The 25,105-nt window shown below is 54.8% G+C and overlaps 2 protein-coding genes across 9 annotated transcripts; one reads left to right on the top strand and one right to left on the bottom strand.

The window, feature by feature from the left end:
- Window positions 1–292: 292 nt before the first annotated feature.
- Window positions 293–6,688, bottom strand: TKFC (triokinase and FMN cyclase). Of its 7 annotated transcripts, none has more exons than XM_068944224.1 (18): window positions 6,383–6,506; window positions 5,406–5,617; window positions 4,805–4,994; window positions 4,605–4,715; window positions 4,340–4,521; window positions 4,010–4,088; window positions 3,480–3,569; window positions 3,217–3,251; window positions 3,056–3,140; window positions 2,887–2,976; window positions 2,638–2,754; window positions 2,300–2,419; window positions 1,935–2,072; window positions 1,372–1,478; window positions 1,151–1,254; window positions 1,030–1,063; window positions 825–914; window positions 293–568 (listed from the first exon to the last, which is right to left on the bottom strand). In XM_068944224.1, exons 2-18 carry the CDS (start codon window positions 5,409–5,411, stop codon window positions 416–418), a joined length of 1,731 nt encoding a protein of 576 aa, XP_068800325.1. In that variant the 5' UTR covers window positions 5,412–5,617; window positions 6,383–6,506; the 3' UTR covers window positions 293–415. The 7 variants fall into 7 exon arrangements, 6 of the variants coding, with proteins under 6 accessions (XP_068800325.1, XP_068800327.1, XP_068800328.1 ...); XM_068944226.1 differs by having other exon boundaries at window positions 5,406–5,606; window positions 6,383–6,466; XM_068944227.1 differs by having other exon boundaries at window positions 5,406–5,560; window positions 6,383–6,466.
- Window positions 6,615–24,671, top strand: DDB1 (damage specific DNA binding protein 1). Of its 2 annotated transcripts, XM_068944209.1 has the most exons (28): window positions 6,615–6,747; window positions 8,043–8,191; window positions 8,323–8,439; window positions 9,736–9,957; window positions 12,819–12,933; window positions 13,045–13,142; window positions 14,540–14,698; window positions 15,143–15,226; window positions 15,407–15,523; window positions 15,896–15,998; window positions 16,139–16,214; window positions 16,295–16,403; window positions 16,585–16,763; window positions 16,861–17,024; window positions 17,127–17,234; window positions 17,575–17,782; window positions 18,294–18,389; window positions 18,654–18,765; window positions 19,395–19,518; window positions 19,869–20,033; window positions 20,832–20,926; window positions 21,090–21,260; window positions 22,001–22,110; window positions 22,317–22,486; window positions 22,966–23,068; window positions 23,600–23,723; window positions 23,913–24,007; window positions 24,581–24,671. In XM_068944209.1, exons 1-27 carry the CDS (start codon window positions 6,687–6,689, stop codon window positions 23,994–23,996), a joined length of 3,423 nt encoding a protein of 1,140 aa, XP_068800310.1. In that variant the 5' UTR covers window positions 6,615–6,686; the 3' UTR covers window positions 23,997–24,007; window positions 24,581–24,671. The 2 variants fall into 2 exon arrangements, with proteins under 2 accessions (XP_068800310.1, XP_068800309.1); XM_068944208.1 differs by lacking the exon at window positions 23,913–24,007 and having other exon boundaries at window positions 23,600–23,750.
- Window positions 24,672–25,105: the final 434 nt, after the last annotated feature.

The following is a 25,105-nucleotide window of genomic DNA, read 5'->3' as shown; positions in this document are numbered from 1 at the left end:
GCTCTGCCCCTGCCCTGGTTCCCATTTTTCCCTCTTCCAGAACCTCCTCCAGGCCTTGTGTCTGGGGCCACGTGGGCTCTGTGGTTTCCTTTCCCAAGCACCCAACCAGGCACCGTGGACGGTCCAGCAGCTTCCTTCCTCTCCCCAGCACTGTCACGCTCATGCTGGAGTGTGGAGCTGACTGGATCCCCTGGTCCTATCCCCCTCCCCAAGAGGCCTGGTCCATCCCTGCCAGCTTGGATCCCCCCCAGTCCCATCCTCCTCCTTGTGGGGACAGATGCTCTGAGCCAGGTTAGGGGGACCACAAAGGTTTATTAGGGATGGGTGGGGAGTGTTTTCTGAACTCCTGCCAGCCCAGAGCCCTGGGGCACAGGAGAGGCTGCCAGACAAGGGGATCAGCAGTGAGGGCCACCTCTCAGCTTTGCAGCCCCTCCAGCACGGCCCGCAGCACGGCCGCCGCCGCCACCGCCCCAGGGTCTGGCTGCAGGAGCTGGGCTGAGCTAATGTAACTGGCTCTGCCAGCACCAGCTTCCATGTGCCTGGTCGCCTCCGCTGCAGCCTCCGCGCTCTGCCAAGGAGATGGGGCCCGTTCAGGACACAGGTGGACATCTGGCATACTGCCAGGCCAGCCCCAGGCCCCACACTGCCCCTGCTCCCCTGCCCGGTGCTTCCCAGCCTGGATCTACTGTGCATCGTGACAGCCTGGCATGGCAATTCCTACACTTTCCTTTGCCACCTCTGGGCCTCGCCAGCCTGGTTTGCCTTTGGGCTGCTCTCCTCTGGGCTTCCCCATGCCCATCCGGGGCTCCTTTCTTCCCTCATACCTGCACAGCCGTAGCCAGCACTTGCAGTAGCTTGGCGCCAGGGGTGCGCAGGGCTTGCAGGACCTCCCTGGCGGCGCACAACGAGTCCAGCTGGGAAACAAGGGAAGATGGCTGAGAAGCAGGGCCACAGGCAGGCCTGGTGGCCTCCTCAGCTCAGGGCAGGGGGGTGACTATGCCCTGCATGCCTGGGGATGGCAGTGCTCACCATGGTCCTGTCCCCTGGAGCAGCTCCTCCATACCTGCACAGAGCGCAGAGAGGTTGGCAGGGCAAGGGCAGAGTCCCGCAGAGGGGCCGGGGTCCCGCAGCCTGTGCCCCCACCACTCACCGCTGCATGGCTTCGATGCCGGCGTCCATGGCATCAGCCCAGGCTGGGAGGTCGCTACGGTTGTGCAGGGGTTGGGCAGCTGCCGTCAGGAAGAGCCCATAGAGCTGTGGGGACACCAGCCCCATCAGTGCCCATGGTGGGAACGATGGCCCGGGTCCGGTGAGGATGACAGGCCTGGCCCAGCCCCACTGCTCCCCCCCCAACAGCAGCCCTTCACTCACCACCCCAGAGGAGCCACCCATCTCCTCCAACAGCAGGTCTGCCAGTGCGGAGAGGAGCTGGGCCGGGGCTGCCGGTGGGGGCCGGGCATGCACCCACTCCTGGATGGCTGTAGGGACACGGTGGGGAGATGACTGGGGCCAAGACGGTTCTCTTGGACCTGCTGGGAAGCCTGTCTCCCCTAGGGGCAGCTGGAGGCCCCCCAACTCCTCTAGGGATAGTCAGGGACCCTGCACTGCCCCAGGGGCAGTTAGGGATCCCTGCTCCTCCTGTGGGAAATCAGGGACTCCCCATCACCCCTGAGAGCAGCACCACTGGGAGCAGGGCAGGGTGCAGGGACACTTTGGGACCCCTCCTCCCAGGGAAGGGATGGTTGGGGGGACCCTGTCCGCCAGGAAGGGACGGTTTAGGGGGAGGCCCTGCTTCCCAGCTGGAAAGAACAACTAGGGGGTCCCTATTGCCAGAAAGGGTTGTCTTGGGGGAGACCCTGCTCCCTGGGAGGGGGTGGCTGGGGGAACCCTCTCCCCAGGTGTCCCTGGGCCGGGGCACAGGTGTCGGTACCCACCTCGGGCAGCCCGGGCGTGCGTGTGGCCGCAGTCCCCGTCACCCGCAGCACGGTCCAGCTCATTGAGCTTGTCTTCCATGGCAAGCAGGGTGCTGCACACGTGCTCCAGGACCAGCTGTGCCCGCTGCCCGCCAGGCCCTGCAGAGAGCAAACGTTGAGTCTGCGCCTCTGTGGCCCAGCACACAACACACCTCCCCACCAGCAGTGCCCAGCAGCCCAGGAAACCTGCCTGCCCTCATCCCCAGGAAGAGATGGTGATACTAAGGCACAGGAAGGTGACAGCTTCCAGGGGTCACAGCACAGAGGGGCTTCCCCACTTTGCCCTGCAGGGCCATGGCAGATAGCAGTCCTGGGGCTGTCCATACCCGTGCTGGTTGCAGGCTGCACTGTCTGCAGTTCCTCCTTTGGCGCTGGCACCTCCTCTCTCCGGCTTGTTGCAGGTGCTGCAGCCAGGCTGGGCCAAGCCATGGCTGTGGTCTTGGCATCTAGAGCAGCAAAGGGTGAAACAGGTGAGTGCCAGCTGTGCAGAACCCTGCTGGCTCCTCGCCGTCTCCTCCTGGCAGTGCTGCCCATGCTGGCAACCAGGCACTGGTCCCATGTGCCCACCAGGTCTCCTGAGACACCCTCTTGTCCCCGTGCCTAGGGGGAGCCCTGGTCCACATGTCCCTGTCCTGTACCCACATCCCTGCCTATGAACACTCACCGATTAGCCCCAGGAGCTCGTCATCCACTAGCATGAGGGTGAGCGAGACACCGGCCATCTCCAGTGCTGTCATGAAGGAGCCCACCAAGGCCCTGGCGATGTGGATGCCTCGGCTCTCTGCGGGCACAAGGTGGCCATGAGCAGTCTGGGGGAGGTCCCTGGGAGCAGAGGAGTCAGGCAGAGCCAGGGAACGATGCTCTGGGACCCCCTGCTTCCCCATCTGTCTCCTGACTGCTCAGCAGCACTCACCCAGGCCACGTACGGCTGCGCCGGCCACAATGCCCAGCTCCAGGTAGGACAGGCCACCCAGGTTGTTCACCACCAGCACCACAGAGCTGCCTGGAAGGCGGGGAGTGCAGTGAGCCCCAGGCCTCATGCCTGAGCAGAGGCCAAGCCGTGGAGGGCCGGGGGTACTCACCGGGGCTCAGAGACAGGTGGGAGGCGTTGGAAGGGTCCGTCATGTGTGTCAGCATGGTCTCCACAGCCTCGTCTGCCGACACCACCTGGGGAGAGCAGAGGGCTGTGAGCGGAGGGTGGAGGAGCACAAGGGGAGGGGAGGTGCGATGGGACCCTGCTTACCTTCATCCTGCGCACACCCGCTTCGCCATGGATCCCTGCAAAGACAGGGTAGCGTCACCCCACACCTGGTTGCAGCTGCCTCATACCCTCGGGCACCTCTCAGGCCAGCTGATGCCTGCCCTGTGTTCCCAAGGCCAGATTGCCTGGTGGCACCCATGTGGGCTTGCTCAGCCCCTGGCCATGGGGCAACAGCCAGGCACGGAGAGACGTACTGCGAGCCACATAGGCCTGGGTACAGAAGGGGACAAGCGGCACTTCCTTACCCAGTCCCAGCTCCATCTCATCGTGAGCCAGCTGGAAGGTGGGCTTGGATCCAGGGACGCTGCAAGGGGACAGGCTGAGGCCCAGGGTACCTGCATGGGGAGAGAAGAAAGAAGGGATTAAGCATGCTGGTTCCTCAGAGCACTGGTGGGAGATGGACAGCCTGGCAGGGGCCACAGGAGGGCTGCCAGGGCCTGCCCTGCCCCAGCCACGCTGCAGGCACATGGGCCACATGCAGGGCAACCCTGTGCTGGGCCAAAGTCCGCTCTGAGCTGGTGTTTCTTATCTGCCCCGTGGCTACAAACTGCCACTGAGGAGGGAGAGGGAGAGAGGAGGCTGCAGAGTTCCTCTGCCCTTGCAGAGCTGGGGCAGGATGGGGCCGGGGGAAAGGCAGGTCCCAGATATACCAGCATCCTGCTCTGAGGAACATCAGCCCTGGGGCTCCCTGCAGGCCCACAGGGCTTGGGAAGCCAGCGACGGCTGACAGCGCGGGGCTTGAGAGTTGTGCCGAGAGACAAGGTCCCACACATACCCATAGCTTTGGCAGCTGCCGACACTGTCTTTACGATCTCACTCAAGCTCGCTCCCGCCTCGGCCAAGGCCCCAGCCACCTGCAAAGAGCAGTGCTGCATAAGGGCTCTGGTTGCCATGCCTGCCGGCACACCGCACCTGGCACCCCCTCTTGAAAACCTGCAGCCCCAGAGGGATGCAACGAGGCTCACAGCACCACCAGGACCTGACAGACCTAGGCCATACCCCAGCACCTCCACCCGCCAGCTGTGGATCTCCAGTCCCCCGGAGGGGCCAGCACATGGCTCTGTGTCACAGTTTGGGGAAAGGGGGGCACTGTGGAGCTACTCACCTTGTGTATGAGCACCGTGCCACACAGCCCGCGGCGCCCTGCCTTCTTCTGGGTGGTGAAGGCGCTGTCATCCCCCACAACTACCATCTGCACATCGGCCCCCTCCGCCCGTGCCCGCTCCAGTGCCAGCCCGAAGTTCAGCTGGTCCCCAGTGTAGTTTTTCACGATCAAGAGGGTCCCCGCTGGGGAGGGAAGGGGTGCAGAGGTGAAGCTGTGGTGGCAGGCCCCCTCCCACCACACCACGCAGCCCGCCATGCCACCGAACCTGCGCCAGCCTGCATCACTGCCCGGATTGCTGCCAGGATGCTGCCCACAGCGGGAGAAGTGAAGACAGCGCCGGCCACCACTCCAGTCAGCATGCCTTTCCCGATGTACCCTGGGGAGCGGGACAGAGGGGTGCTTGGGGCAGGGCGCAGCTGGAGTGCGCAAGACAATGAGCCCCTGGGCGACACCACGGCCACTCACCAGCATGTGCGGGCTCGTGGCCAGAGCCCCCTCCGGAGAGCAGAGCCACGCGGCCCCGGATGCCCTCCAGGTCGGCTCGCAGGGCCACCCGGTGCCCCTGCAAGAGCCGGATGCCAGGGTTGCAGGCGACCAGCCCCGCCAGGGCATCATCCGCACAGCTAGCCACTGAGTTCACCAGCTTTTTGGAGACCTGTGCAACAGAGAGAAGAGGCAGTCATGGGCAACGGCACAGGGTGTTGGTGGTCAGAGCGCTGCAGGGCATACGGACGAGAAGGGGCTCCTCCAGCCCTCAGGGGGCTGGACCCCAACCCACCCAGGCCAGAGAAGGGCTGGCAGACAGAGCAGGGTGGAAACCATGCCTTTTTAGGATGGGGCCACATTGTACCAGCTGTGGCCCTCCTCCTCCAGGCCTGGCTCCTGGCACCGGCACCCAGCCATGCAGGGAGGAAGGTCTCTGCAGCATGGCACGGGCAGGGGGCTTTCCTCAGCCCTGGCCCCGGTGCACCCCTGGGCCTGGTCCGGCAGCGCTGGGGTGACAGGGAGGCTGCTGCGCTGGGCCCAGACGGCCGCACCAGCTTCGCCCCCTGCTCCCCGGGCTCACCTCCATGCGGGCCCGGCCGTGCTAGGCTCCGCTGAGCGGCTCCTGGGAGGACAGACTCAGACCCCTCTGGCTGTGCCACGCTGCGGAGGTGACAGGGAGACGCAGCGCCGGGCGCAGAGCGAAGCCTCTTGGGCTCTGCCTGCTGCCCCGGGGCGCTGCAGAGGCAAATCCCCCGCGCAGACTTCAGCCCGAGTCCAAACTCTGCTGGGAGACTCGAGGGGGAGAAGGGGCAGGGAAGGGCAAGGTCCACCCGCAGGGGCAAGGACAACCCCCTGGCCCAGCTCAGGGCAGGCAGACGGATCCCTCCGCACTGGCCTTGCCCAAGGAGAGACCCGAAAACCCTGCCCAGCGCCAGCAGGGATGTGACAGGGGCACAGGCAGAGGCCCCTGCCCACGGAGGGGACACGGGTGGCTCCGTGGGGTGCAGCGCCAGGGCCGGCAGAAGTGGGGGGGGGGGGCTGGGACAAGGTGGGGAGGCGCCTGCTGGAAGGCAGAGAGCTTGGCTCAGTGCCCCCCAAAACAGCAGGGTCCTCCCCAAGGGGGGGGGGTCTGCAGAGCACAGCCCCACAGCGGGGATGCCCCTGCTGGGGAAGGGGGGGGCCGCAGCCCCACAGCGGGGATGCCCTCGGGGGGGAAGGGGGGGGCCGCAGCCCCACAGCGGGGATGCCCTCGGGGGGGAAGGGGGGGGCCGCAGCCCCACAGCGGGGATGCCCTCGGGGGGGAAGGGGGGGGCCGCAGCCCCACAGCGGGGATGCCCCCGCTGGGGAAGGGCGGGGGCCGCAGCCCCACAGCGGGGATGCCCCCGTTGGAGAAGGGGGGGGCCGCAGCCCCACAGCGGGGATGCCCCCGCTGGGGAAGGCGGGGGCCGCAGCCCCACAGCGGGGATGCCCTCGGGGGGAGACCCCCCCGACCCCTCCCAAGCGCCCCCTTCCCCCGGGCAGCGCACCCCGCCGGGCGCCTCCCGCCTCTCTGCACACCTCCCACTCTTCTGCTCCGCCGGGGTCCTCCGCGCCGCGCAGAGCGGACGCGTGCAGTTTCCCCGCCTCCCCCCCCCCGCTTCCCTTTCCGGTGACGTCACGGGGCGCTCGGCGGGCCTTCTCCGGCGCGCAGGCGCGCGGGCGCCTCCCTGGCCGCGCGGCGCGACGGCGTCCTGCGTGTGGCTGGTGCGGGCGGAAGAGGCGGCGGCGGCGGCGAGGGCTGGTGAAGCCCCGCTCTCGGTGTCTGCCGCGCCCGGCATCGGCCCTCCCCGCCCTCCCGTACCATCCCCTCGCCGCCGCCGCCATGTCCTACAATTACGTCGTGACGGCGCAGAAGCCGACGGCGGTGAACGGCTGCGTCACCGGTACCGGCCGCGGCGGGTCCTCTCCCCCCTCTAACGGTCACGGCGGCGCCGCGCGCGCTGGGGGGAGGCGGGGGGCTGGGGGCCTGGAGGAGCCGAGGGGCGCCGGGGAGGGGCGGGGGGCACCTTGGGGGGATCTGTGGGGCATCGGAGGAGCTGGGGGGGCACTTAGGGGGTCTGGTGGGTGCCGGAGGCTCTGGGGGGGGGGGCGTTAGGGGTCCTATGGGGCGCTGTGTGGCACCAGGGAGGTGCTTTGGGGAATCGGGGGGCTGGGGGGATGTCTTGAGGTTTCGGGTGGGCTTGGAGGTGCCTTGAGGTTGTTGGGGTGCCAGCAGGGTCGCAAGGGGGCATGGGGCGCCAAGCAGTCTGGGGGAGGTTCTTGCAGGGTGCTGAGGGAGCTGGGGCTGCTTTGTAGTTCCTGGGGGTGCTGGGGAGGGCTGGGGGGCAGCAGGGATGCTGTGGGGATCCTGGAGGAGGGGAGCAGGGCTGTCATGAAGTTGCTAGGGGGTCCCAGGGTGGCTCGAGAGGCTTTGTTATTTTCTGGGCGCCTGGAGGTGCCTTGAGGTTCTTGGGATGCCATGAGGGGAGCTGGGGGTGTGCCTTGAGGTTTCTGAGAGTGCTGGGAGGTTCCTGGGATTGCCAGAAGCTCCCCGGGGGTGCTGTGGGACACTGAGGGGCTGGGGATAACTTGAGATTCTTGGGGTGTTGAAGATTCCCACAGGGTGCTGAGGGGTACCAGAGGGGTGCCTTGAAGTTTCTGGGGGAGGGGCTTTGGGGCCCAGGGGTGAAGTAAGGTCCCTGGGGGTTTTGCAGGGCAGTAGGGAGCCTGAGGTGCTGCAGGAGTTTGAGGGGGTGCTGCGAGGCAGGTGGTGGTGATATCTGTGTGCGTTTTATCACCCGACTGCACGGTGCTTTGGGGGTGTCGCAGTGTACCCCGACGGGGCTGCAGTGGAAGGGACTGTACGAGGTCGCTTGGGGAAGGCTGAAGAGCTGGCATGCCGAGGGAGTGGTTGCTGAGTGGGCCAGGCGGTGCGTGGGCGTGCAGAAAGGGGTGCCAGGGTTTCCTGGGCACCGCGGTGGGCAGAGAGGTGTGTGAGTGCTGAAAGTGTCGCCAGGCGCTGTGGAGAGGCTGCTGCTCCCTGTGAGGGATGTGCAGGCAGACAGTGGGAGCAGGGGACATAGGTAGGATTCCCCTGGTGCTGGTGGCCTGGTGCAGGCTGCTTGGTTAAAGCACTGTCAGGTGCCGCTTCATTGCTTTTTTTGCAGCTGAACAATGATTTCTTCTCTCTGTTTCTCAGGGCACTTCACCTCTGCAGAGGATCTAAATCTGCTGATTGCCAAGAACACTCGGCTTGAGATCTATGTGGTCACAGCAGAGGGGCTGCGGCCTGTCAAGGAGGTGGGCATGTATGGCAAGACTGCTGTCATGGAGCTGTTCCGCCCAAAGGTGAGAGCGGTACAAGGGGATGGGGCTGCCCATGAGCTGAGGAGAGCGGATGTAGGATGCCCTGAGGGTCAAGGGTGAGTTTTCTCTCTGTGAAAACTTCCTGAAAGCATATCACTGTTCTGCTTTTCTAGGGTGAGAGCAAGGATTTATTGTTCATCCTGACAGCCAAGTATAATGCATGTATCCTTGAGTACAAACAGAATGGGGACAGCATTGATATTATCACCCGTGCCCATGGAAACGTGCAGGTGAGTGAAGTAGCAGCACCTGGTCAAGTCCTGGAAGGTGTGAATTCCCTTCCTTGGGGCTGGTTTTACTTTGCCGTTGACATTGGTGAGTCTAGATGATAGAATTTATGATTGTTTCCCTACAGCTGGCTCTGATATGGTTCCCCTGCTGCTATTACTATTTCTAAAGGTTTTTGCCTCCAGTGAGTCAGTCTTGAGCTCAGGGACTCACTGAGGACACAGCTATGAGTGTGTTCTTGGAGAAGTTTGTGGAGTAATGTGGTTGCTTTGATGTGGTCCTTTTGTAAAGAGAATTAGTCCTCAAAATTCAATACAGGGTAGAATTTTCCCTGGAAAATGACTCTTGTCATACCTCGGGACAGATCTCTACATGCTGCACACCAAAAGCATTAGTGCTGACGTTACTTTTACCATCATAACTGTACAACATAACGATTGTAGATATGCTCTATTCTATTTTATGCAGCTTAAAATCTTGTCTTTTCAGCAGGTCAGAAATTCGCATGCCTCTTTGGCTTTTTGTTAGTCATTAGCCAAATGTTTTCCATCAGCTGTCAAGCCAAAATATCTTCCATCTGTTTTCAGATGTTGAGCTTCCATTGATTTATTGTTTGTGGAATTGAGGCACAGGGTTAGGGGCCAGGAAGAGTAGGTGGGCATATCCTGTCAGTAATGTGTCAGTGTGTTTTGGGGAAAAATGCTTCATCTTCCTGTGCCTTGGCCTTGCCTTGTGACGTATGGAGATGCTGATATCAGCCCCCGTCATGTAAAGCTGAGGGATCTGCGGAGGCTGATAACAGCGCTTGACTTCTGAAGAGTGTTTTTCAGTCATAGATATCAAAACACTTTATAGCAAGGGAAAGCGTCGCTTTCCCTCAGTGATAGAAAAGCTGAGGTGCAGGACAGCAATGTGACTTACGTGAGGTCATTCAGTAGAGAGCTGAGATTAGAAAGCCAATTGCAGGGTCTTGTCCTGGCGTGCCTAGTTCCAGGAGTCCTAGAAGAGAGAAAGCCAGGTGTCCGTGCTGCAGGAGTGGCTGTGATTATGATTAGCTGTCTGCTTTCAAGCTTTACCAGGTTCTCTGGTGGAAAGGACCTGCTCTTTTAGACTAGGGAGATGCTGTAATCTCCTTTGGCTTGCCAGACAATATTTTAAATTTTGTTAGATGACGTGCAGGGAGTACTTCCTCAACTATGGGACAGTAACTTTTGTACCTAGTGTTCTTCTTGGGTCCTACGTGTGGATCTTTTTCTAATGTTGATCGCTCTCTCTCCCATCTCCATGGCTGTGCTCAGGATCGTATTGGGCGTCCCTCGGAGACAGGTATAATTGGCATCATTGACCCAGAGTGCCGGATGATTGGCCTGCGGCTCTATGATGGCCTCTTCAAGGTCATTCCTCTGGACCGGGAGAACAAGGAGTTAAAGGCTTTTAACATCCGCCTGGAAGAGCTCCAAGTCATCGATGTGAAATTTCTCTATGGCTGTCAGGCTCCGACCATCTGCTTCGTCTACCAGGTACCCTGTTCTTGATTGGTAACTCAGGCAGAGAATGTTGGAAATTGCTGGACTGATGTGCCGTGAGTCAAGGTCTCTAAAGGTCTTCTAGGAGGATTGAACAGTTAGTGTTGTGGTCCAGTTGGCAGAGCAAAAGACGGAGAATCCTGACTCCTGCAGATTCATCTTGTATCTGAGGAAAACCCAAGTTCCTCTCTGATGTTTTTTTTTTTTTCCGTTCCTGGGAGATAGGAAGAAACGCTCTCCAGCAGGAGAGCTGTGTAGCTGATGCTTCTGATGGGACTGTTTCTTATTATTGATTCTTCTGTATCTGTTTTCGAAGTCTGTTAGGGACGTTTTTGAGAGAGGTGGGAGCTGTTGAAACCACTGTTACTATCGAATTCACATGCACAGTATAACTAGGAGTTGGAAGGGCAGTCCAGCTCCCCTGCATCAAGGCAGTGCTCTTCCCTTGCCCCAGTAGTTAGCTGGCACTCTCACTTATCATTTGAACAAATCAGGAAGTTACAGCATGCTCTTTTCAGCCTTGCTGGTAAACTTTCCTAGCTGTCAAGTCCTGCCCACTTCATAGAGACCTGTGCAGATTTAACGCTACAGACAAAAAAGGAAGATAGCAGGGAGGGGGTTAATTAAGAAACACTACCTGAAAAAGCGAAAGTCTTTCGGCTATTGCTAATACGTAGGAGCAAGCACTATTTTCTTTCAAAATGTGCTGCCGCTCTTTTTTTTATTTAGGAGAGAAGGGACTCATCCTTTCTGTGACAAAGAGTGGAGTCTCACTTAGAGGGCCTTTGTTATACATAATTCCAGAATAGTTGGCAGTCTTATTTCTGCCTGAATGTGGATTGTTTCTCCATGCAGCCACACTGACTTTGAAACCTAGCATCAGAAGACTCTCAGTCAGTATTTGGTCTGTAGAAATATGTAGTAAAGCGGCTGGTGATACTGTTTCAGGTTTTGACTCGCTTCATGTCATTTCAACAAAGCTGGGAAGCCCAGCAGTGGTGTTTACTGCTCTGTAAAGTGCTGAGTGTTCCTGTGAGTTTGGTTAGTTACAGCTGCTGTTGTGTAGCAGGGAAACTGAGTTAGAGATCTGGCCAAATTCTTAAACTCAGTGTCAGTTTGGGCAGGAGTGCCAAGTTTTCCACTCAGTCCTCAAGAGCACTGTAAACAAGGAACTTCATCTCATGTATTCGGTGAGTAAAATGGTATTATCTTGAGGGATCTGATATTTTCATGTTACAGATTAATCCGTAATGGCCCGTTTATTATAAACAGGCATAGTGAGAGTAAGGAGTGAATTAATGGTTTTCTCCATGTTAACAGACTTCATACAAATTTTACCCTTGCAGCGAGAACAAGATGCAGGTTCTGTCTGACTCATTAGGTCTTACATAAAACACCGGATTTGTTTTGGTCCCTGTGTGTCTGACTTGCATGTGTGTGTGGAGAAGGGAAAGTTTCCAAGCTTCTTCTCTATATCTAATTCTTTTTCAATGTATTAATCATGATCACAGGATTTGGACTGAGTAGCAGTGAATGTCTGAGGTGTTTTTTTGAATTTTTGAAACCAGAGGAAGATACCACAAATATGAAGAAGTTCATAAAAAAAGATTTGCGAAATGCTGTTGTGTGGAATAAAAAGGTCTAGAAATGCCAAAGTTGCATTAATTACTCCTTTGGCATTCTAAAGCTGCATTTCGACTTTAAAACAGACTAGAAGTGCTATCTTTGTCCTAATTCCTCTTCTCTCTACCCCCCGTGTATCTCTCTCTCCTCTTTTCTTTTAGCTTTCCCTTCTCTGTTAGCTATTACTGCACTTTGCTTCCCTCATTGCTGCACCGCTAGCTTTCTCCAGCATGTGGACCCTGCGCTGTAGCATCCTCAGTGAGGGTGTTTGCTAAGCTGCAGAGTTTCTGAGTGTAAACCGGGAGGTGCTCAGCTTTCCTTTGAGTGTTTGTTTAAAAAGCTGGCAGCTACAGGGAGGAAGAAAGATTTAATCTGGAAAATGGTGATACATAACAAATCAAAAGATGGAAAGCACTTTCTAAGTAGTTCTGTGAGCAACATGACTAAGGAAACCTAGTTCCCTGTGGCTTAGAGACTGTTTTAGCTTATTAGACATGAAATAGGCCAGTGGGTTCCAATCAGTGCTTTGTCTGTGTTTTGGACAACACTTGTACATCTTTTACCGGATTCTCAACTGTCTGTTAGCGTAGACAACCTTTACCATGGTGGGACACTGATTTGGGTGCCTCTCCTCCACCCACCACTTATTTCTGTGAAGCCTCTATGGACTTATTACATCTGAGACCTCGGGCTAAAAAGCCTGAGTAGAATCAAATTGGGAGCTCAGCTGCACTAGCACCTGCACCCTTGCAGTTGAACTGAATTCTAAAATTCCTTACTGGAGCTGGTGATAGTGGTGATTTTATACAGTGGCACTCATACCTGGATTTGTGGAGAGCTATGTGTCAGATAAATATGAGTCCCAGAAAATCCATTGTGGGTATAAAAACATGGAAATTATTTTAGGTGTTTTTTGGCGCACACACCTGTGTAAAGGGCGTTCTATGTATGGATAAAATTAGGGAGAATGCATTCATTAGTGTTTGTATGTGTAGACAAGCATACAGTTTGAGGGAGTCTGAAGAAGTGAGTAGGATGGAAAACCTCAGCAGCTCTCTGGTCACTAGGCGATAGTGTTATTGCAGGAGATGAGACGTCATGTCCTTGCTTTGCGATTGCTAGTCAGTTAGGCCTCCAGAGTCTCTTTATTGCTGTGCGCACGCGGCTCTCGTCAGGTTCACGCTCTTGTTTGTGTGAGCTTATTGCATTGTTATTTGTGTTTTCTCTTTAAGGACCCTCAGGGTCGCCACGTCAAGACATATGAGGTGTCCCTGCGAGAAAAGGAGTTTAACAAAGGTCCTTGGAAACAGGAGAACGTAGAGGCTGAAGCCTCCATGGTCATTGCAGGTTGGTCCCTCTTTGTAGAAAATCTTCCCTCCTGTTTCTTCCTTGAGGGATAATGCCTCAGTCTTGTTGCATGGGTTCTCTAATAAGACATTTATCTTTTCCCCTGCACAGTGCCGGAACCTTTTGGAGGAGCGATCATCATTGGGCAGGAGTCCATCACCTATCACAATGGAGACAAATATCTAGCTATAGCTCCACCTATCATCAAGGTGAGTGAGCACTGGCCTCTAGAAACGTGTCCTATGTAATTCCTCCATTCCCAGTGCGTCTCTGAGTACTGGAAGGGTATCAGGCCACTTGTATTCTGGAATTTAAACTGCTCTTGTCCTCAAGCGTAGTCTAATAGGGCCACTTACTCCCATGGAACAGCCCAGAGTGGTGAATGGGTGTCTTCTACAATGCCTGGTCTGTATTTTGGGGGACTGAGGGGTATATGTGATCCTTTTATTGATGGCAGCGTATGCTTGCACTGCAGTATGTGGCTGAGGACGTGCCCTGCTGTCTGTGGAGCACTTGGAGATAATGCAGTAAAGGTGTAATCTTGGTTGGGCCCCAGAGAAAGGCAATTAGGAGGCAATGAGTGTTTTGGGCATTGGTCCAGGCCAGAGCAGGGTTGCAGTTCAGACGGCGAAAGGTGTGAAGGAGCCCTTTGGCAATCGAATACACTGATGTATGATTGGAGCACTTGTTCAAAGGAAAAAAGACTTACAGCGTTTGTGGTAGAAGTTGAGCCTGTGATTTTTGTCAGAGGGATGGGCCAATTCCCATATTTGAATGGTACAGGAAGCACACATGGCATTGCCGTTTGTGAAATAGTCTGAAAGAGGACCTGAGCTATGATCAAAAGATCCTATTCAGCTGGAAATGCTGACAAACTAGAAAAGAGCTCTAGATCTCAAGTAAAGAAATACCAATATTGCCTGCTCAGACCGCTACTGGGGCTCTGTACTGGAGAGTTTGTTGCATTGGAGCAGACTGAACAAGTTGTCTGTGCTTTGCTGACATACAGATCTGGGCCTTGGCCTGCAAACCGAGCGTGGGCACGTCTGTACTCCAAGCCAATGGGATGTTCGAGTACGATAAAGATCTGCAAGATCAGGATTTCTAAGCGAAAGCCAAATATGTTGACAGGAGGCCAGGCAGTGTCCACCGCACAGAACAAAACATCTGTAGAGCTTGTGTCCGGAAAAGAAACAGGCTTGGGGCTCTGTAGGTCCCAAACAGCATCCGTGCTGTTCGTTTGTGGAAAACCAGCATTAGAAAACTAGGCTTTCTGATGGCACCTTTCCTGTGCTGTGAACAAGCTAGCAATGTTTTGCCTAGTAATGTGAAGTGGTTTCTAGTTACTGGAAGTGAGGCAGTTTGACCACAGATTCTAGTTGTGTTCACTGATATGGTTTATTGAGGGAAGAATCCAGCCATCTCCATCTGAGCAGGAAGGCTGCCTTGGCATGGAACTATGCTGTGGGTATAGCTAGCAGCTGGTGCATTGTGGATGTAGTTGTTTTCTTCTGGTGTGTACAGAGGTAGTCCTTGCTAGACATACGTTTGTGGTTGATTTGATGGGTTCCTAACAATACCTTTTTCCCTTCTCCTCGGAGCGCAGCAAAGTACAATTGTGTGCCACAATCGTGTGGATCCCAATGGGTCCCGATACTTGCTGGGGGACATGGAGGGACGTCTCTTCATGCTGCTCCTGGAGAAGGAGGAACAGATGGATGGCACTGTCACTTTGAAGGACCTGCGAGTGGAACTGCTTGGAGAGGTAGCACTCTTCTCCTTGCTGCCTTATCACGCGTGCTGTGCCTGCCTCTTTGTTGAGGGGCTCAGAGGCTCCTCAAGCTCGAAATGCTCCATGGAGGGTTGAGTGACAAGAATGGCGTTCTCTTTTGGAGATCCCTGGGGGTGGGATAATGTTTCACTCCTCATAGCTGTCACATCTCTGAGCTCTGAAGTTTCAGTTGGGCTAAGGAAATCCCTGTTTGCGCACTTGAATGTGTCTGCCATCTTCCTGGGTTTTTGTTGTGTCTGGTGCTTGCACTCCATCCCTGGAAGAAGTCTGGACTCTGTGTGGATTCTGTAAGGGGATTAAATTCCCCTCTTGTCCCCAGGGGCTTCCTGTTGGGCTACAGTTCAGAAGTGGTGCTTGGGAGGCATGGCAGGGTCCTTTTCATGCTAGCTGCCTCATCTGCGTCTTCTCAATTCCCAGACATCTATTGCAGAGTGCTTGACCTACCTGGACAACGGTGTTGTGTTTGTTGGCTCTCGGCTTGGGGATTCCCAGCTTGTGAAGGTAAGCGGCAGCCTTCTCCTGGCTTAGTTGCATGTTCGGACAGGGTTTTGTACATCTTTACTTTCACCTGGGGTCTGAGAGGTGTACTTAGATGCTGAGAAACTTTCTTTTCTTTCCCTATACCCTTTGCCACTTGCTTCCCCTTTCTTTTTGGAAACCTGTAATTGTGTTTATTCATAGCTCAACGTGGACAGCAATGAACAGGGCTCCTACGTAGTGGCTATGGAGACCTTCACCAACCTTGGTCCCATCGTCGACATGTGTGTGGTAGACCTGGAAAGACAAGGCCAAGGGCAGGTAATGTTGGTTCTGCCTTACCTTTCTTTGGTGTTGGGGAGGTCTGGGCCAGCCAAGTGTATGCAGTACGGTGTCTGTGGAAGGAAGAAACTATGATCTGTTCATCAGAGCAGCTCGAAGTCTTATCCAGATGCAGGGGAGGCTTTGAGGTCTTCCACTGAAGAGTGGTATGAGCGGAAAGGCTGCTTTTTGGAGATCCTTGTTCACAAGGAAGGGTCTGTCCTCCTGGGAATGGGGAAGGATCAGCTGCCAAATAATCTCCTCTGAGAAGTAGAGAAGATGGAGGTCCCGTCTTCCACTGAGCCTCACTACGAGGAGGCGTGAGAAAGCTTCCCAGCTATGGTTGGTAAAGGGCATCTACTTTTCCTCCAGCTGGTCACGTGCTCGGGTGCGTTTAAAGAGGGTTCGCTGCGGATCATCCGGAATGGCATTGGGATTCATGAGCATGCCAGCATTGACTTGCCAGGAATTAAAGGTATGTGGGCTGCTCTGCATTTCAGTGCTGTCAAATACAACCTGCAGCCTGAGAGGGCATGGTTGGCGGCAGAGGACTTGCCACCCACCAGCTTTTGGAATATTCCCTGTGAGCAAATACGGCCTTTCTCATTGTTGCAGGCCTGTGGCCCCTGAGGTCAGACTCTCATCGTGAGACAGACAATACATTGGTGCTGTCCTTTGTTGGCCAGACCAGGTGAGATGGGCTTAAAGCTGAGCCAGGCTCAGGGCTGCAGGTATGAGTGTGATATAATAGAATAACCCTTTCCCTTTCAGGGTTCTTATGTTAAATGGAGAGGAAGTGGAAGAGACAGAGCTGACAGGGTTTGTGGATGATCAGCAGACTTTCTTTTGTGGCAATGTGGCCCATCAGCAATTGATCCAGGTAATGCCCGTGCTGGAGGAGCAGGGAGAGAGATTTCTCATGTGGTGATTCCATAGCCCTTTTTGACTGTGGGGGTAACCTAGGTCTGTGTTGCTCATCAGGGGGCAGGATCTGCAGTGCTTCCCTGTCAGAAGGGTGCTGTTGTTCTGGCTCTGAGGAAAGGCGTGTTCTCTCTTTCCAGATTACCTCTGCCTCTGTGAGACTGGTCAGTCAGGAGCCCAAAGCCCTGGTGAGTGAGTGGAAAGAGCCCAATGGGAAGAACATCAGTGTGGCTTCCTGCAATAGTAACCAGGTGGTGGTGGCTGTGGGACGAGCCCTGTATTACCTGGAGATTAGACCCCAAGAGCTCAGGCAGATCAGGTGGGTATGAGTCTCTCCTCCTGCCCTGAGGTGTCAAAGCCTCTGCTGTCTCTCTTTGGGCTCCAAATTGATACCTTTGCTTCCTCCTTCCTGCCAGCTGCACAGAAATGGAGCATGAAGTTGCCTGCCTGGACATCACCCCTTTGGGAGACACTAATGGCATGTCCCTGCTGTGTGCTATTGGGCTCTGGACTGATATCTCCGCCCGCATCCTAAAGCTGCCTTCGTTTGAACTGCTGCACAAAGAGATGCTGGGAGGAGGTAGGGCTCTCCTGGGGCTGCTGGGTGGTTGCTGGGTGGTGGCAGTGGTGACCTGATTCAGCCATGAGTGACATCAGCCTTCTCTTCTACTGCTCTCTGCAGAAATCATCCCTCGTTCCATCCTGATGACGACCTTTGAGAGCAGCCATTATCTTCTGTGTGCCCTGGGGGATGGGGCTCTCTTCTACTTTGGGCTCAGCCTTGAGACAGGTGACTACTGGGCCCACACCAAGTGGGGCTGTTGGGGAAGGAGGCTGGACTCATGCCCTCTTACTTCCTTGTTGTTCTTTTCCCTTCCTTCTGGAAATCTTTCTTTTCCCATGAGTTCTGAAAAGCCTTCTCTCCCACCCTGATGGAGTTGTGCTCAGATGGAACTGAGCACAGGGGTACGGTCATTTGGTGGATCCTTTCTCTAGGGGACCATATGGAGAAAGAAGCTATCTCACAGGGGGTTGATGCTTACATCTAGCCCTTTGCTGCCCTTTGCTGGCAGCAGGATGCATTTACTCATGCCCTGGTAGCTTCCAGCGCTGGTGCTCTTTCTCTGCAGGTTTGCTAAGTGACCGGAAGAAGGTAACCCTTGGAACGCAGCCAACTGTCCTGAGGACTTTTCGCTCTTTGTCCACGACCAATGTGTTTGCCTGCTCTGACCGCCCCACCGTGATCTACAGCAGTAACCACAAGCTGGTGTTCTCCAATGTCAACCTTAAGGAGGTGAACTACATGTGTCCCCTCAACTCGGATGGGTATCCTGACAGGTGAGCCTGCACTTTGCCTTTTATGACCTGGCTGGGGGAGATTTGGACTTTGCGCTGGCACAGGCTCGGTGAAGGGTGGCATGTGGACAGTGATTTACCCTGCTACCTGCTCAGCCCAGCAGGCCCATTTTAACATGTCCAGAGGAGCTGTACACCCAGTGCTGGCCCTCAGCTGTGTGAAATGGGAGGGAGAGCCTTCTTCATAAATATGCTCACAGAATACAGTGATCCAGGCCCTAGATTCTCCCAGGGTACTGATCAGTTCTTTGTGCTGCTTGGTGGGTCTCATATGAGAAGACAGTTGCACGTGTTCCTGTGCCGTAAACGCCTGTTCTCCTCCTCTGCGCGTTGGTAACCCTCAAAGCTGTGCTAATCTAGCTACCCTGTTTGCATCCTTGCAACTTGGAAGGGGGATCCTGGACTCAGTGGTTGTGGGAGGGGAAAGAGGGAGGTTCTTCTCTGTGTCACCTGCTTTACAAGCCCCGTTGCTCATAGTTTACCTCCTGTACAGCCTGGCATTGGCCAATAACAGCACCCTGACAATCGGCACGATTGATGAGATCCAGAAGCTGCACATCCGCACAGTTCCCCTCTATGAATCGCCCAGGTGAGCAGCAGCAGGGAGTCTGGCTTGCAGGCCCATGCTGTAGTGCATGGGAAGAGGTTGGAGGGAGACTTCCCCAAGGGCAGAGGTGAGCTTTGCAGTCAGCATTCCTGTTGTGAACTTAGTACACTGACTGAATTTGTGGCTAGCCCTAAGAGAGCAGTCTGGGGAAGTGAGTGGCTCTATCCCTGTTATCCCCTGAGCCTCAATGCTCTCCCTGGAGTGGCCTGTCCTGATTCTCCTCACACAGCTCTGTTTGTCTTGCAGGAAGATCTGCTACCAAGAGGTATCGCAGTGTTTCGGTGTGCTCTCGAGTCGTATTGAGGTGCAGGATGCCAGTGGAGGTACCACTGCGCTCAGACCCAGTGCCAGCACGCAGGTGAGAGGGAGCTGCTAGATCGTGCTTGAGCTCTGGGCTGTGGTGCGAGATCTCCTCAAGCCAAACGGTGATGCAGATTTTCCTTGGCAATCTTCTCTTCCAAAGCTCTGAATACATGCTCTCCCTTTGGCAGCCTGGGAGGAGATGGGGTGGTAAGATCTTTCTGTAGAGGTGGTACGATCACTCCGTGCGGCGCTCTAGCAGGCTCAGCATGCTCGCTGTTCTTTCTTATCACCTTTGTTTCTTTGGGTACACCCCTTCAGTCTCCTGTACAGGCTTTTGTTCAGTCTCAAGTTATTTCCTTTTCTCAGGGACACAGGCACAAGTCCCCTCCAGGCAGTAGCTGTGGTGGAAGCCTCAACACTGCATCAACTCTTTTGTTGCTCAGCAGCGCTACCTCCTGAAACAAAGGCTGGGATTTGGTACCTCTTCCTTCAGACTTCTCTGCTGTGCGTGTCATACAACGCTACGGATGCAGGGAGTGTCTGTCCTTACTCAGGCCCAAGGAGCTCCTTGCTCTGCCTTCTCTCCTGTTCATCCTTCTGTTCCCCTGTTGTCTCAACCTGTGTGGAGTAATGTGCGGACGTGCTAAATGGTGTGAGGATGCAACCGATCTTTTTGTGTCCTAGGCCCTGTCCAGCAGCGTGAGCACCAGCAAGCTGTTCTCCAGCAGCACAGCACCGCATGAGACATCCTTTGGAGAGGAGGTGGAGGTGCACAACTTGCTGATTATAGATCAGCACACCTTTGAAGGTACCAGCCTCAAATGCTGTGCTTGCACCCTTGTCCAATTTTCTCCAGAGCAAGCCCATCAGCTTGTGGCCCGAGACGTGTGATCTTGCGCAGTTCCTTCAGTCAAAGCATTTTTCCTGAAGGAATGGCAGTCTTAGGGATGAGGAAGGGCACAAGTTTAAGGCACAGTGGTTTATTTTATCTGATGGCATAAGGTGTGTGGGGGGTGGAGTAGATGAGAGGATCTCCAGGCAGCCGCTGACTCTGCAGCTTGGACAGGTCTTTAAGCTTTTAGCTGTCCCTAGGCAGGCTGCTCTGCCCGCACACGGAGGTGCTGGGACCCAGTTGTTTCTACCTTTCTTTCTTTGCAGTGCTTCATGCTCACCAATTTCTGCAAAATGAATATGCCCTTAGCCTGGTCTCCTGCAAGCTTGGCAAGGATCCAAACACTTACTTCATTGTGGGCACTGCCATGGTGTATCCTGAGGAGGCAGAGCCCAAACAGGGCCGCATTGTTGTCTTCCACTATTCTGACGGTAAGAGCAAGGTGTTCTAGCCTGGCTAAGCCCCGCTGCTCAAGGGATACTGGAGTTGAGTTCCTCAGGCCTGAGAGCGCTCACAAATCTCAGTAGCAGGCTGGGACTTTTTTTCCTGAGGGGCCTGCTGTCAGCTGCCCATAGACGGGATCTGTAGAGGCTTTCATTCTGTTGCGGGCCTAGCCATCACAGCACGTTTCTATTTTTTCCCCATCTCCCAGAGAAGCCCAGGAATCACAGAATGGTTGAGGTTGGAAGGGACCTCTGGAGATCATCTAGTACAACCCCCCTGTGCTCAAGCTGGGTCACTGAGAGCACATTACCCAGGATTGTGTCCAGACGGCTTTTGAATATATCCAGAGAGGGACACTACAGCCTCTCTGGGCAACCTGTTCCAGTGCTCAGTCACCCTCAGAGTAGAGAATTTTTTCCTCGTGTTCAGACGGAACTTCCTGGGTTTCAGTTGGTGCCCATTGCCTCTCGTCCTATCGCTGGGCACCGCGGAGAGGAGTCTGGCCCCATCCTCTTGACACCTTCCCTTTAGGTACTTGTACACATTGATCAGATCCCCAACGGATCTCAGGAATCCCTCACGAGAACTGGATTCTGGAATTTGCTTTCTGTGTTTCTGCCCCTGCTCTCATATCATTCCTGCGTTACTTGCACATAGGTCCTCTGAGAAGCGGACACTTTCTAGGGAGAGCAGTTTTGTGTAGAGCAGCTTGTCTGAGAACTCACTGGGCTTGCTACCCTGGGAGTGCAGGGCAAGTAACTGGACAGTCTGTTGGTGTATTTCAGGGAAACTGCAGAGCCTGGCAGAGAAGGAGGTGAAAGGGGCTGTGTATTCCATGGTGGAGTTCAATGGGAAGCTGTTAGCCAGCATCAACAGCACGGTAGGGCTCTTGTAAGACCTTAAATTGCTTTAGCAGTGTATATTTCAGAGCTGGAGACTGTTGCAGCTGTGAGAATGTCAGCAGGGTCCCTGGTCTCTGGGGAGTGTGATCTAACTGGTGTGCATGTGTCTGTGTTTGCTCAGAGCCGTGTCTCTTGCTTCAGGTGCGCCTGTATGAGTGGACAGCTGAGAAGGAGCTGCGCACAGAGTGCAACCATTACAATAACATCATGGCACTCTACTTGAAGACCAAGGGAGACTTCATCCTTGTAGGAGATCTGATGCGGTCTGTCCTGCTCCTTGCATACAAGCCCATGGAAGGAAACTTTGAGGAGGTACCAATGCTCTTTGGATAGTCTTGGTCGAAAGGGTGCTGGGAGCCTGCACTCCCTATTCCAAGAGGCTCTGGGCAGGGGAAATTGTTTAAGGTAGCCTGGCTCACCCTGCCTTGCTGCCCCTTTGAAGACAAGCAAGGAGGTAGGGCTGTGTGAACAGGATTACATAGACATGGTTCTAAACAGATCCCTGTGGCTCCTGCAGAGTTCCCTGGGCTGTTGGGGAACTGGGCTGTATGGCAGCAGCCTTAAGAGCAGACTTTGGAGGCACGCGTGGTGCCTGCTGGGACCAGGGAGTTGCCATCTGGACTGCCAGCTGTGCAGCTGGGATAGCTTAATAAGATTGTGGCTGCAACTCTGCCAGCAAAGACAGCATAGCTGGGGAATGTACCAGGCACCAGGACTGTCTGTGCACTGAAATTGTTAGAATAGTTCTGGGCATGACTTTGGCACAGGTTGGTCTGTGCTCTCCCAGGGAACGCCTTGGCATCATCTGAGTGCTACTCAAGCAGCAGTCTCTCCAGAAGTCAGTTTGTGCCTTTCACTCAGCTGCTTCATCTAGCTGAGAGGGACAGACTGGGTCTCACCTTGCTCCCAAATGTTGGTGCTGTGTGGGATGAGGGTGTTGGATAATTGGGCAGGGCCATGTGTGCGCCCTGCCTCTTCTTGGTAGAGGTAGGATGTATCTTGTCCCCTTTGGGGATGTATCCATAGGTAGGATATATCTTGTCCCCTTTCAGATTGCCCGGGACTTCAATCCCAACTGGATGAGTGCTGTAGAGATCTTGGACGATGACAACTTCTTGGGAGCAGAGAACGCCTTTAACCTGTTTGTATGCCAGAAAGACAGGTGAGCTGGCTGTAAGGGGTTATGGCAATGTGTGATAGAAGGGACAGGGTGATAGGGCCTTCTGGTCTCCGTGTTACAGCTGCAGAGGTGTGTATGTCGGGGTGGGCAGGAGGGAAAGCATGCTTGGCTCTGAGGAGCAGCAAGATGGGAGCGGGGAAGCTTGCCTCTCCCCTGGCACAGACTGAGCAGGGTGCTCTGGATTTCAGTGCTGCCACAACCGATGAGGAGCGCCAGCACTTGCAAGAAGTGGGGCTGTCCCATCTGGGAGAATTTGTCAACGTTTTCTGCCACGGGTCTCTGGTCATGCAGAACCTGGGTGAGACGTCTACACCGACACAGGGCTCAGTTCTCTTTGGCACAGTCAACGGCATGATTGGTAAGGGTCAGGGTGCCTCAGACCTAGTGGGGAGGGTAACAGGTCCCCTTCCCTACTGCTGAGACCTGGGCTGGGTTTGGATCCTGTCTCCATTCTTCTCTGTTCCTCAATCTCGTAACAGTCTGTGATGTGGCACAGGCCTTTCCAGAGAGCATGCTGGTGGTGTGCCATGAGGGATCACAGATGAGGAATTGCGCAGTACCCCTGCCTCTGCTGCATCTGCCCTTTTGAATGCAGAAATGCTTTCATATTCTTGCTCCCCTTGAAAAGCTACTTCTCTCTCTGGAGAACTTCCAGGAAAGGACATTGCTCTTCCTTTCCCTGAGACTTCTTGTCCCAGCCCCCTCCCAGGCACCACCTTCCAGTGCAGCTCAAGTCTCAGCAGCCCGCTTATCAGTGCCTGCTGGGAGCTGCAGCAGTGTGGCTTTAGGGTCCCTAGGATGAGCCCTGACCCTTTGTCACCATCTTGCCCTTTGCAGGACTGGTAACCTCGCTGTCGGAAAGCTGGTACAACCTCCTGCTGGACATGCAGAACAGGCTCAACAAAGTCATCAAGAGTGTGGGCAAGATCGAGCACTCTTTATATCCTTCTGTGGTTCAGCCAGGAGCCCGCGCTAGTGAATGCTGGGAGGCTGGCTTGTGAATCGGACCTGAGCCAGGAGCAGAGTGGGGCTGTGTTTGGAGCAGGTTTCTCTCTGCTCCGTTGGGGACATCCTGGGGTGAATGCACATCAGCTGGAGAGGGAGATATTTTTTTGCTGCACGATCAGGGCTTTGTGCTTATCCTTGAGGGAAGGTGTCTGTCGTAGAGAGGTATAGCTTAACAGGTTTGAGGGTAAAGCTGGCTTTGTGGTGCTGCAGCTCTTCTTTGGGTGCCTGTCAGTCACAGGAGCTGATTGTGCTTAAGTTTATACATGGAAGTAAGATCAAGTCCCCAACACCTTACTGGGTGCATAAAATAGCCTGATAAAACATAACACAAATTCTGTGATCCTGTTTGATGCAGCACTGTCTGTGTCTTGGGCAGCTGCTGCGTATGCCCAGTGGGGCTTTTTTTGGACCTAGTCTGAGGCTGGCGTTACTCTACATGGGTTTAGCTCCTTGACTCTGGCACCTGGAGATCATTTCACACTGAACGCAAGACAGAACCAGCTACAGGGTTCATTGATGGTGACTTAATTGAAAGTTTCTTGGACATCAGCAGGCCCAAGATGCAGGAGGTGGTGGCAAACTTGCAGGTGAGTTGTGTATGGGCTGGGATACAGGCTTGAGCCCTTCCAAGTTAGCAGCAGAGAACCTGCTCAGAAATCCCAGCTCTAGTAAATCCTAAATGTGTGTCCTACCATGAGGCGATGGTTTGGGAGTGTTCCTCTTCCCACTGCACCTCCTGATGTCCCCATGCTCTGATGCCTTTTCTCTTGTTGCAGATCGATGATGGCAGCGGCATGAAGAGGGAGGCCACCGTAGATGACCTGATAAAGATTGTGGAGGAGCTGACCCGGATCCATTAGCAGGATTCAGGGTCATTCCCTAGCACCTTCCACCGTGTAGAGCAAGGGAGTCTTTTTTTCCCACCTGCAGCTGGGAGACCCCTGGCCAGCTGTACTAAACACCTGAGGCGGTGGTCCTTGCCCAAGGGGAGGTGGGGGAAGGAGTCTCTGAATGGGAGCCAGCTTGCTAGAGATTTGGGGGGGGGAGGGGAGGAGGTTGTTGATGGTCGGGCACCATGTCATTGCCTGCTGGGATTCACTTATCCTGCGGACCTCAGCTGCTGACCCAGAACTGGTCCTCACTGGTTGCTCTTGTTGGGTAACTGGTTGCACTTGGCTGATGAGGTGCCCTTGCCTGGATTCACTCTTCACTGTTGTCTTTAGTTTTGTTTTGTTTTGTTTTTTTTTGGCTTTCTGTTTCATTTTCGATTCTTTTTGATTTGTTGTGTTTTTTGGAAGTGGAATCAAAGCTGCCTCTGTGGTGCAGGTGAGGGCCAGAAGGAGTCATCTCTGGGGTTGGGACGGGTGGGACGGCCGGGGAGGATGCCTCTACATCTAGGTAACAAAGCTGAGAAGGCAGAGCGTGCTTCTCTCTCTCTCTGCAGGATTTGTGCCTCGCTCAGGGAAGGAAGCTCTGGAAAGCAAAATCAGTTGCTGGTTTCTGAGTTTTACCAAATAAAGTAGTCCAAGAGGAAAGGTCTGTCTCCTGGCATTGTGCTCCTCGTTTTGTCTGCAGATGTGATACTTGTTCTTTGTGCTGCCTTTGTGGAGCTGTGTCCCTGATCTGCTCGAGGGAGCCCTCCTTTCCAAGCCAATGTTGTTTCCTGTAGGAATTTCTGATGTTGAAACATTTTCCCCAGTTTGGTTTTGGTGGGAGCAGTTTGGGAGCTGTAGATCTGACAGGAGATCAGCAGATGGGCAGACTGAACCATCAGGTGCTGAGGGGAGCATATGTATTTTCCAGATGCTTTTTATGGCTTTTCTTTGACTTGAAAGAAATTTTAATTTCACCTCTTGGTGTTGCCTAGTGCAGACTGGTTTGGCAGCAGTGTTGCTGAGTGTCCCTCATAAAGTAAGGGGGGGATTTGCGTTTCAGAGCAAGGAATCCAGATGAATCGTTGACTATGTTG

The sequence above is a fragment of the Struthio camelus genome, chromosome 5 (genome assembly GCF_040807025.1).
Source record: "Struthio camelus isolate bStrCam1 chromosome 5, bStrCam1.hap1, whole genome shotgun sequence".
In the NCBI taxonomy this organism is placed as follows: domain Eukaryota; kingdom Metazoa; phylum Chordata; class Aves; order Struthioniformes; family Struthionidae; genus Struthio; species Struthio camelus.
This window is presented reverse-complemented; position numbering and strand designations above follow the sequence as displayed.